This window comes from Corythoichthys intestinalis, chromosome 20 (genome assembly GCF_030265065.1).
Source record: "Corythoichthys intestinalis isolate RoL2023-P3 chromosome 20, ASM3026506v1, whole genome shotgun sequence".
In the NCBI taxonomy this organism is placed as follows: Eukaryota; Metazoa; Chordata; class Actinopteri; order Syngnathiformes; family Syngnathidae; genus Corythoichthys; species Corythoichthys intestinalis.
In genome coordinates this window covers 20,213,962-20,226,635 of record NC_080414.1, presented here as the reverse complement: position 1 = coordinate 20,226,635, position 12,674 = coordinate 20,213,962, and the positions used below count along the sequence as shown (strand labels likewise).

The window sequence follows — 12,674 nt, the reverse complement described above, 5'->3', positions numbered from 1 at the left end:
CGAAGGAGCAGCTCTAAAAAAAAATTGCTTGCGCAAGGAAGAGGATCCAAAGCGCAACCTGTCTCATACACAAATTTATTTTCGATTCTTTTGTACAGGGGTAAATCTTCCGCTCAGTATCTTCCGCTTCAGCCATCCTCACCTTGTGCGTTCCTTAAGTTGTCCGGGCAGCAGACGTGTCTTCAATTTCGTTCCGCTAGCAGCGGCTGTCTTAAGTTATTACGGAATATCATCGTTTTTGAACATTTATGAATCGTAATGGAATCGTCACGCGTCCAATCTCGATTAATCTACTAACCGGTGTATTGGTACACCGCTAATGGCAGTGTTCAATTACTTTTGTCCATCATTGGTATTGAGTTTCAGAAAGAAAAGGTAGGTTTTGTTGTACTTGATGTACTTCCTTTTTAGCATTGATCCTACCTAAAAGTAAGCCTGTGCTGTCAACAAACAAGGATTGCCATAGTTCAAATGACTGCAGAACAACAAATTTCTCAATGAGAAATCTGATGTCTGTATGTCAGTGTCAGAGAACAGATTGTGTTGGGTTTCAGAAGCCATGTACTCTCGTGTGAGTCCTCTCACTGTTAAGTGTTTCAGCAAAAGCTCCAAGGACGCTCTGCGTAAGCCATTGTGACTGTTTCTCAACAGCTCTCGGCGATAAGATAAGCAGAAAGTGTCTCCTGAAGCTGTTGTGGATTGATGCGTATCGTTCTGCAAATACTGTCTTCACTGCTTCCTTCTTTTTTCCACTTCTTATGGCTTTATTTTACAGTTTCTCACCTTATGCTTGTGCTTTTATCACCTACCTCACCCCTCTTTCCTTCTCTACTGCGACAGGATTTCCACAGAGCACTCGCCCAAGCTGCAGATCAGGAGTCACAGCTATCTGCGGGCGGTGAGCGAGGTTTCTATCAATAGGAGCCTGGACAGCTTGGACCCGGCGGGGCTGCTGGCCTCGCCTAAGTTCCGCTCCCGAAACGAGAGCTACATGAGAGCCATGAGCACTATCAGCCAGGTTAGTCATGCGTGTACCTCAGACGCCATTGTTATTTAAAATGGGGTCACCGAACTCACCCCCAGGATCTGCAAAATTATTTACAATGAGTTGTTTTATCATTTGATTAAAGTACTCAAGCTGTGACATTGTCCTACAGATCACAAGGTCAAAAAGAAGCTCCTCAACTTATGTCAAAATAATTCCTGAGGACAGAAAATGCCACAAGATAGTAGTAAAGCACTACCTAAATCAAAATGCCAGCCCTCCCAGTCAAAACATATCGAATGTCTGTCGCTGTCAATGGCAGCAAATGAGATTGAAACTGGCACCTTTTGAGTATTTTTGCTGTTTTCTTGATGGTCATGATTGGTCAGCTTACAAAAGCATGCTTAACCCTTTAACACCTAAGCCTATTTTGGCCAAATTTGCATGCATTTGATGTTGCCTTTATATTTCAAAGAAAAAATTGTTTACAATGGCCAAGTTGGGTCCCTTTTTTAAGGACACCTTGAACTTCATGTCCAAACTGTTGTTTTCTTCACTGACCAATTTTAATCCACATTTTGGACCCAAAAAGACCAAAAAAATCCCAAAATCTTTTTTTCAAAATTTGTAATGTTGATATCCCATTGACAACCAAACATGCTCGACCAACCGTTTTGAAGCTTGATAATATTTATTCAACTTGTTAGGATAAACATTCACTAGAAAAAAAATAAGATTGAATAGTTTTATGTTTGACAAATCAACACAAACAGCAGGTATGGTCATAGGTAGGGATGGGAATTGATAGGATTTTTACGATTCCGATTCCATTATCGATATTGCTTAACGATTCGATTCTTTATCAATTCTCTTATTGATTCTAATTTGGGGAAAAAGAAGAACAAACGTTTTGATTGGCATCGAGTTTGTTTAATCAGAAGTCACAACCTTACAAACTCACAGCGAGATCAAAAGAGGCCCAAAGCCTCAATGTTAACTGGGGCAATAAGTGGCAAATACACAAGAATGTGTTAAATTTTATTGAAACATTTATCTAATAGAAATAAAAAATATTGGTATATATTGGCAGATAGGTTTTTGTTCTGCCTTTGGCAATATGTGTTAAAGCAGGGGTCCCCAAACTTCTTCCTGTGAGGGCCACATAACTTTTCCCTTCTCTGATGAGGGGCCGGGATCAGTTTGTAACAGAAAAAGTGTCAAATAACCCTTTCTGGATTCTTTATAATAATAATAATAATAATTAATAATAAAAACACTATTAATTAAATAGATAATAACCAAATAACTCTCTCTGAATTCTTCAAGGAAAAGGCCAGAAAATAAATAACACGATTGAGAAAAAAAAAAATAAAAATTAAAATGGCCGGACCAAATGTGGATGTGGGCCGTATTTGGGCCGCAGGCCGCAGTTTGGGGACTGCTGGGTTAACGTGTATTATTTTACCATTACATTGAATTGCATGCCTTTTAGTTTTTGTGGCGCTTACACGTTCAAGTGGGGGCGCCCTTGCGCTTCCTCACGTGAAGACGAACGCACTCACGTAAAGAAGAGCGCGCTTACACCCAAAGAAGAAATGCCGCATCCAAGTGAGTGAGCGAGTTAGTGAGAGAGGGAAACACTTCTACGAGCCTACGTTCTTTGTTAATGTTAATATCTACAGAGGCAACGCCTGTATGTATCATCTTTTGTGTTTTTGTTGTTGTGTTTCCACTCACGATCGGACACTTAAATCCAGTTGTGTAGTGGTTTGAACGATGTGCTAATGCTAGCGAACGAATGCTAACCATACTGTTATTAGCAGCTAATCATCGCTGATTTACATTGTTGCAAACCTGTTTGTTATTGGGGACGAAATTGATTTGTTTCATTTCTATTCTTAGTTTCACTCTTCAAGTGATGGTTGAATAAAGTCAGCAAATTATACCAACGTCTTCTGCATCGTCATTTGGGAGTTTAGCTAGCTGTATAGCCAGGACTGAGCCTTAGCCTCTCTGTGAGGACAGCGCAGTCGTATTCCCTCCCGATGCAGTTATCTCCACCTTGCAATGACTGCATGTCGCTTTGTTGTAATTTTTCCTCGTGAAGTGAAGACACACTTTCGAGCGTTTGAACCTACGTGCTGTCATTGTTATGTTTATGGCTGCAATGCTCGTGCTTACCCGTCGTAACCTTTCATTTTCACACTCTTTCCTGGTGAAGTGTAGTCAAACTTTGGAGCGAGTGGTTCTTGGCGCCATGCTAGTTTGATGCGTCTGGACAACAACACACGTCACGACGCAACACGCGTCTTTAGGAATCGTTAAAGGGATCGTTAAGGCTTTTTCATTGTGATGTAGAGGCCTCGAAACACTCGGAACCGGTTCCGAATTGGAATCGGATTTCGATTCCCATCCCTAGTCATAGGCGGTTTTGGCCTTTCCATATACTATGGTCAAAACAGGTTATATACAGTGCAAAATAGTGAGGGAAAAAAAAATATCGTCTAACACAAAAAGGGTTTGGAGGATATCTCTTTGTCAAGTTAGGTGTTGTACCTATCACCTTATTAAAAGTATATACATACATGCAATCAAGCTTCTCGAAGATTATAGTGAAGAAAAAATATATATAACATTGAAAAAAAGTAGTTTAAAAAATATTGACAAGTAGTTAAGTTCAATTCACATTTTTCAGGCATGCGACCCAATAGTTTTTTTTTTTTTTTTTTTTTTTTTTTTTTTTGCACACTCAATAAAGCTTCTTCTTGAACAGGTCACGGAGCTGCGTCACACACAACGTCACACAGCCTACTCTTTCGCCGTTTGCGCGCTGCTGTCACTTCTACTCGCTGAGACGCCGAATCATCCAAAGAAAACAACGACAAATACAGCTCATCTTCTTCCTTGAGTTAATGAAATAATGCATTAGCTTGCGCTAAATGTAGTTTTAGATTTATTCTGTACGTTTCAAAGTCGCTCGCTCAAACCAACCGGCCGTTGCATGCTTCGCATGCCTCCCTTTCATTAGTTGGCGCCTCGCTCGGAAATTTATTAAAAATGATCACATTCGGTCCGTCCTTCTTGACAACACAATGGCTCTTGGGATATGTAGTCTTTTGTGCTGCTTTCGGTTTTTAATAAGGACAAGAAATGATGGAAATATGGAGATAGATACATGGTTCATGCAGCGTTTTAATGCATATTTATGAGTGCAATAAAACTATAAAACTCAAATGACATTATCTCCCGTTTTTCTTGGTCGATTGACTTCAAATAAAAACTGGTGTGGACATCAACTTCCGCACTTTCAAATGAGACCAACCAACGGCACGTGGGTGACGTAATTACAGCGTGACAAAGCTTCAAAGACGACATGCGTAAACGCGTCGCTGCCGACACGTTCGGTGTTAAAGGGTTAAACACAACTTTGGAATGTTAACCTTCAAGTGAAAGGTTTCTAAAGTGAGGGAAAAAAAGAAACTATACAATTACAAGACTGTATCATCTCTATCATTGTCAATGACAGCCAAAATGCATCAATAATACATTTTAATTGTCGTTAGGAAGTCCTTGTAAAAATTCTCCTTAAATCCAAAAGGCTTGGCAACCGCTGTAACCAGAAAGGTGGGTGAGAATCCAAGCCTCAAGGTTTTCTTCCCGAGGCTTGAATTCACAATCAGGTCACCATCCAGCAAGGTTTGAACAGGAACCAAGCCCCTCATCTCCCAATTAGAGTTTTTGTGTGCGCGTGCTGCTCTGCTGGAGCTTGGAATAACTAATTAAACAAGACGATGCACACAAGCCCCGTATTTTACCTCTACCTATTCAATAACATATATAGAAACTAAGAAAGGATAGAATTAAATCCAAATTGTAATTAGTGTCGGCCTTGATTACATTCACTCAGAGCCACAGAGGGTTGAGATAAATAACCTTAAATTCTGCACTATTGTTTGAGCAGACCTGAATATAAGCCACAGGTGTTTAAAAAGATTTTACTGATCAAAAATACAGTTGTTATACAAATTTAACTGATTTGCTCCCAAAACATATAAATATGTTCTATTTTTAATTGTTTCAGTGTCCCAAAAACGTATTTATAAGTCTTTTACGTTTTTTTTTTTTTTTTTTTTTTTTTTTAACAAGAGGCATCTCTAGGTTCTGTTACACCTAAACTGCAATGCACAATGCTCAAAACTCATTTTAAAACAATTTTGTAAGAACTAATCTTGGGCCAAGAAAGGAAGTGAAGAAAAATAGTCAGGAAACGGAAGTTGGAGGGATCTTGTGAAGACGTGTGAGAATTTTAGAAAAATGTGGAGAACGATCGGGGAAAAACAGGCAAACGACACTGGAGGAGTGTTTTGAAAAGAAAACGAAACCATCGTCAAAGAAGGATTCAAAAAAATCTATTTTGATGAGACAGACGGTGACGGCCACAACAGCGTCAGGTTCCACACGCGTTCTGCTGAGCTCACGTTGCATTACTCTTGAGCCCGAGGTTGAAACCAATGATGGAGATGATACAAAAAGTGATCCAGACTCATCAGATTACTGGGAGCCACCTCATTCAACCGGGAGCAGCCGAGAGCCTTCCCCGTTGTTATGTGCGCAAATAGTTCAACAGTTCAATAGTTTAGATATGTGTAAATAAATTGTTACTTTGCGATCAAAAGCTCTATTTGTCTTGTTGTTTGTTATTTTGAAGAACGAAAACATTATTCAGATGTTTGGGATGTCACAAAAGCGAAAAATAGCTGTGTTAAAGTCAGTTATGTTTGAAATGTATGCTTTTACAAAAAGCTCAATTTCTGTTTTTTCATCAGAAATTGGAAAATTGCTCAAACTAAGCTATTTTCTAGTGCTGATCTCTAAAGAATGGAAAAAGATATGAACTAACTTTTTTTTCTGCTGAAAGAAGGGAGTTGAATCTTTGTTTTGGTGGGTTCCATATTTATATAGCAATAGAACAGAATTTTCTGTGGGCTTTGCAACATCTGTCAAAATCCAGTAAAACGGCCGGGAGCGAAGGGCCTTGCTCCGGGGAAAATGGCTGGGAGTGAATGAGTTAAATCATCAACATGCAGCAGCGAGCACGTTTTAGCTCGTCGTTTCCCTGCTGCGGCCCCGGCAGGCAGTCCCGCCGGACCCAGGGCAATCTCAGCGGGTGAATGAACGCCCAAAATGGCGCATTCTCGGTGGACTAACCGACCGACGTCAGAGCGCGTGGCTGCCCGAGCCCAAGCCAAGTATAGCGCTCTCTAGGCGGACACACGAAGAGGGCCGAGGGGGTCTCAACACAATCGAGAACCAGAGACGAGAGAGCGTGGCTGCACGAGCACTAGGGCTCCCGCCTTCATCGGCCGGTGACCATGGCGTGCGATAAGCCGGGTGGCAGTTGCCCACCTGTGCCACCCTGGTGGATCCACCCCTGCTCATGGAAAGCCTTAATTTTTTCTTCTGAAATGGCACCAAGTATTGGACGGAGCCACCTAATGTGATAAAATCTGCATAGTGCTTAGCAAACTAGCAGCGTTGTGGGAGCAAACTGCGGATTTTTTTTTTTTTTTTTTTATTAAACTGTCTTACCATATAATAAAGTTTTTTCTTTTTCAACAAAAAGTGTCATTTATATCACATAACAGTATTTGGTATCGTTCCTTGAATTTGGATTTTCTCGGCACACAGCGTCCTTGGCAATATCCACTTTATTATTGTTTGTACATGCTGAAGAGTTAATCAAATCTTTTCGCACTGACATGTTGTAATATTCTCGTTTTCATTTCTGTATCCCGCACATTTTTATTATGTTGTACATTCTCACGAGTGTCCTCCTTTTTCATTGCTAGGTGAGCGAGGTGGAGGTGAACGGGCAAATCGAGGCGGTGTGCGAGTCTGTGTTCAGCGAGATGGAGTCGCAGGCGGTGGACGCGCTGGATCTGCCCGTCCCCGGCTGCTTCCGCATGCGCAGCCACAGTTATGTGCGAGCCATCGAGAAGGGATGCTCTCAGGAAGAGGAGGAGGAAGCGGCCGGGCGAGGGGGAGGCGTGGCCAATCGGAAGGCGGGGTCGCCCCCGCGCACTACCACCACTGTCAGAACCATCCAAAGCAGCACAGGTTGGTCTCAAGTGCATTGAGTTAGCATTTGTGAGCGGTTTGGCAGTGAATGATCATGATTGCTACTAGCTCCTGCCAGTTCAAATGGATTGGATGTCAATTGCCAGCCATGGCAGTCATTGAGTTAAACGTACAGTTGTGCCGTTTTTAATTGGTACATGTCCAGAGCTCCCAGTTTAAGAACCACCAAGTCTCGCCATTAGCTGACAGGCCACCATTCCGAGAGCTGCTACGATTTATCGACCACTCATTGTTGAACAAATTTAAAAACTATTTTGATGGTCGATTTTTATTCTGAGACATTGTTGACTTAAAAATGTTGGGGTTTTCTGGTCAATAGTGAATAACATTTATTTTAAAAGACTATATTTTTCAGCATTTTAACCCTTAATAGCAGGGGTCCCCAAACTACAGCCAGCGGGCCGAATACGGCCCCCCTCCACATTTGGTCTGGCCCCAGAGACCATTTAGATTATTATTATTATTATTTATTTCCTGGCTTTTTTTCTGTGAAAAACCCAGAGAGGGTTATTTTGTTATTATCCATTTAATTAATAGTGTTGTTATTATTTATTATCATATATCATAATTTTTAGTTTATTTACTTTTGTTCCGCGAAGAATCCAGAAAGGGTTATTTGATTTTGGCTTTCTGAAAAACAATACATTTTTAAAATAAATTTAGGCACTTCTGCAATTGTCACACCTTTTTTGTTACAAACTGACCCCGGCCCCTCATCAGAAAAGGGAAAAGTTATGTGGCCCTCGCAGGAAAAAGTTTGGGGACCCCTGCCTTATAGCCTAATGTATCACATTTGATACTTAGAATTTTTTATTTAGAATTTTGAAATTTATTTTTTATTAAAAAAAAAAAATAAAAAAAAAAGATGCCTTATAGACATGTCCAAAGTGCGGCCCGGGGGCCAAATGCGGCCCGTGGTCAAATTTCATCCGGCCCCCAACCTGTCAAGAAATCAGTAATGTCTGGCCTGCACACAGACCTAATAAATTGGTCAGCAGTACTGCTACCAGCATATGAAGTAGCTTACACACTAAATCCTGCTCCTCATTTACCCACTAAAAGGCAGCAGCACTCTAAGCAACATTACCCCGCGTGACCCTTTACTCCCAATTTTCTAAAATGGCGACAATCAACAACAAAAAAGTTGACAGAGATGGCCGACACCTCAAGGATAGGTGGAAATTGGACTATTTCTTCACTAAAATACGCAAAACCTGTCTGCCTCATTTGCAAAGAGACAGTCGCTGTTTTTAAAGAGTTCGATGTGAGGCGATATTACTAAACAAGACAAGCAATTGAAGCAACTTAAAGCTAGTTTAATTTTACAGCAGCAGTGTTTCGCAAGAGCCCAAGAGATGAGAGAGAACGCCACAAAGGCTAGTAGCAAGATTTTGTGGAAATTATTAATTAGAAATAATAATGATAAAGCAAATGTGACACACAGAATGGCTTGCTAAAATTTGCATAAATATATTGTTCTACATAAAGGATGTCAGCCAAGGTCGGCCCCCCACATTTTTACCACACCGATTCTGGCCCCCTTTGCAAAAAGTTTGGACACCCCTGGCCTAATGTATCACATTTGATACTTAGAAATTAATTATTTTGAGACTCTAATTTAGAATTTTGAAATTTATTTTTTGTTTAAAAAAAAAAAAAAAAATGATGGATGCAAGTCAACACATGCATCTGCAGCTTCCATGAGAAAAAAAAATCTGGATTTAGCTAGGGTTATAGATTTTAGAGCACTTATTACAAGTGCTGTCAAATTTATAGCGCTAACGGGTGGTAATAAATTTTTTAAATCAAACACGTTAAAATATTTGACGCAATTAATGCATGCACGGAATGACCCGTTCATGCGTTGCCTCAAACAGTTTACATTGACTCAGTTTTAGCACACTGACAGCGAAAAGCCAGAGAAATGCGAGTGGACACAGGAATTCATTGGACCGTTCCTTTTATTGGCTTAAGCTTTGGCAACTCTTTCACAACAAATATAAGTATTGTGACGAACAACGTGGGGAGAATGACAGGAGGCAATCTTTTTCTTATCCTTATTCTTAGTATGTTTCTCGCAGAACATACTGTATACCATTTGCAGCCACCACTGACAGTCATGGATGCCCAACTTCCCATCATGGATTTTGGCAGAACAGCTAAGTCGCTACAGTATCATTTAGTGAAAGCATTACAAAATTAATATTCCTATCTTACAGGAGACAATCTTTTTCTTAACACGCTTAATCGAACACAACGCAGAACATAATTTATACCATTTGCAGCCACCACTGACAGTCATGGTTGCCCAACTTCCCATCATGCATTTGGGCAGAACAGTTAAGTCGCTACAGTATCGTTTAGTGAAAGCACAACAAAAATAATATTCCTATCTCTCAAAAAATAATGTTCACAAAAAGAAAAGCGCTCAATGCAAAGAGAACTGGCATTCCCAATTAAAATAGCTGTGCAAAATACACATAAAACTTACTCAGACTTTGCCTTGGCTAGATCTCTAATTAATTTAAAACTCGCCATTGACACCTTGTGGTGTATTTCAATCACTACCTTATGTAGTTAAAAACACTATGGAAGAACGGCAGGGAGCCCATGTGACATGCTGCTCGGCGACGTCAACATTGGCCAGCTATTAGTTTATTTTTTGATTGAAAATTTTACAAATTTTATTAAAACGAAAACAATTAAGAGGGGTTACTATAACTTGTACTCAAATTTATCTTTTAAGAACCACAAGTCTTTCTATCTGTGGATTCCTTTAACAGAAAGAATATTATTAATGTTAATGCCATCTTGTGGATTTATTGTTTATGATAAACAAATACAGTACTTATGTACAGTATGTTGAATGTTTATGTCCGTCTTGTGTCTTATCTTTCAATTCCAACAATAATTTACAGAAAAAATATGGCATGTTTTAGCGATGGTTTGAATTGCGATTAATTACGATTAATTAATTTTTAAGCTGTGATTAACTCGATTAAAAATTGTAATCGTTTTACAGCCCCACTTATTACACATATTCATTTTGATTTTTCTTTTTTTACACATTGGAGAAAAAGTACCATTAGGACCGTATTTTTTTTTTAATTTTGGGATTCTCTGACAATTTCTTCATTGTGCAGGCTTTAAAGGCTTTAAAAAAATTTTTTTTTTAAATCTCTTATAAATTTGGATAGATGGATGGATGAAAAGTTCAAATAAGAGAATACAAAAAGGAAAAATATAAAGATCTTTTTATTTTTCAAAGTTTTAAGGCATTTCACTCAATGACTGCCAGGATTGTATTCAGTGAACGTGCTGTGGTAATAAGTAAATGATTACCATTACACCCATTGATGGTGATTATTCGCTCTATTCAAAATGAATTGGACGTCTGTCATCTTCAATGGCAGTCAATCAGTTAAGTAAAAAATATCGTATTTTTAAAATCTGTAAATGCTGCATTCTCCGATTTCTATAGTCCTTGATGAAATCAGTTTATTATCAAAACGACATTCTCGGAAATCTTTCGAAAACAATCATACATTCAATATTGCAGAGTGTAGTAATACTGGCTAATTGTTCCTCAACGCATTGTTTTTTTTCCAGTTCATATTTACCGCTAAAATGTTGAACCCAGAGCAATAGAACAGTAAATGCCATGCAATTTGCTCAAGAGACAACTAATCATGAATAATCGGTGATTAATCGACTATCAAAATAATAGTTTCTGTCAGCACTACCGCACAACTCGCACACAAAAAAATGAGATGAACCCAATGCCTTCAAGCTGTCCGATTATGTCACAGCGTTACACGACATCTCGCCGTTCTTCCGCCGCAATATTGTCATAGCCTTGAGCCATGTGAGGGAGCGCGATGGCAGTGTTCAAAACAAAGAGCTTAAAGAAGCAGCACAGAGGGAAAATAGAAGCCGACGATACGATAACAGAATAGCGGCGAGCAGTCATCCAATTGGCGTTGAGTCATGAGCGCGGCCGCCGCAGTCTTGTTGCTTTATTATTACATCTTGGAAATACTGACACACGTGTTTTTGCAAAGTCTTTCTCACCATTGTCACACACGCACACACGCTGACCTTGTGGAACTGATTCATGGCAAGGCATCAAACCAACACGCAAGCAGGTTTTTGCCCAATTTTTTTCAGGAAAATTTTACAGTGCATCGGATGACTTTGTTTTTTTTTTGTTCCCTTTGCCACATACAATTTTATTGAAGACGTGTAGCTGGAGAGAGCTTATTTTAGCTCTCATGCATCTCCAATGGTCTGCAGTGCTGCACGCATGCAGTATTGATGATGAGTGAGGCCAGTGTCCCGCTCGCTGTCAGATGAGTCACTCGTTTATTTCCTTTTTTCCTTGTTTTTGACGTCATTTTTGCTTTTGCACTTTACCATTTAAAAGGGATTGTTGATTCACCCAAGTTGATAAGGTAAAGAGCGCTTCAATATATTTCATGCTGGACATTAACGCTGAAATATAATCATGGTAAATGTCATTCATTAAACATACAACCTCATACTTTATTATAAAACATTCGTATTAGCTACTAGGGGCGTTAAATAAAATTGATACTGAGATATAGTGCGATATTCTGTCACGCAATTCTCAAATCGATTCAAAATCCTTATGTATTGATCCCTACACGTGTGTTTTTGGTGGAAATTAATTCATTGGCTGCACTTCTACTCCCGTCCAGCGCGCAGCAACATTGCCTTGCAGTCTGCTGAAGTAACAACAACATTTAACTAATCGGAGTAGAGATTTGTTTACGTCACCCTCTAGTAGTTGCTCGTATCAGTCTTTTTATAAGTGTGAAATTTGGGCTCATTTTACCTTTGACTGCAAAAACGGAGGCATGGACAGTGCTGTCACCGATTACTTGGAAAAAGTAATTACTGATTACGCCTAAAAAAAAAAGTAAACTACTTACTTTATTTATTCATGATCAAAGTAACTAAGTTACTTTAAAAGTAATTTATCAGTAACTTTTTACCAATTTTTCGCCCTTCGCTGCCTTAACATAGGAATAACAACAGAAAAATGTCATCGCATGTTAGTGACTTTCCGAGAATTGAATTTAAAGGAGAAAATCAGACTTCTTCACATAACGCTTAATCTTGAGCGTGGTCTGCACACCCGTGAACTGGCTCGACAATACCGCCGTAGAATGCATTGTCACAGATTACTTGAAAAAGTAATTGAATGACTGATTACACCCCAAAAAAGTAATTTAGTTACTTTACTGACATGCTCTGCCCACCCAAAGTAAACTGGATGTAGTACTAACGGCGTCTGGGCAAGTTTTAACCTTAGCGTTGTTACCTCCTCTTTCGCCTTAAAAAAAAAAATTAAATGTTGGTTTTGTTCCTAGGGGGCGCTACACACATTTATGCATATTTTGATTTATTTGATGTATTTTTTATTTTTTTGTACATTTTTTTGAAGTTTTTCAGTGTTCACCTGGTTGTTGAGTTTGAGTTTTGAAGCATTCTGAGGGGGTCAAAGTAGGGCTCAAATCGTCGGCGGGAC

The 12,674-nt window shown here is 39.4% G+C and overlaps 1 protein-coding gene across 3 annotated transcripts in view; it reads left to right on the top strand.

The window, feature by feature from the left end:
• Positions 1 to 12,674, top strand: part of dlgap1b (discs, large (Drosophila) homolog-associated protein 1b) — a 233,648-nt gene that overhangs the window by 137,378 nt on the left and 83,596 nt on the right. For all 3 annotated transcript variants that reach the window (XR_009061613.1, XM_057824079.1, XM_057824078.1), the window contains exons 5-6: positions 841 to 1,018; positions 6,835 to 7,102. Coding sequence is in view for 2 of the 3 variants with exons in the window: in XM_057824079.1 (XP_057680062.1) it covers positions 841 to 1,018; positions 6,835 to 7,102 (446 nt within the window). In the remaining variant the exon portion in view is untranslated. The remainder of the gene's footprint in view (positions 1 to 840; positions 1,019 to 6,834; positions 7,103 to 12,674) is intronic.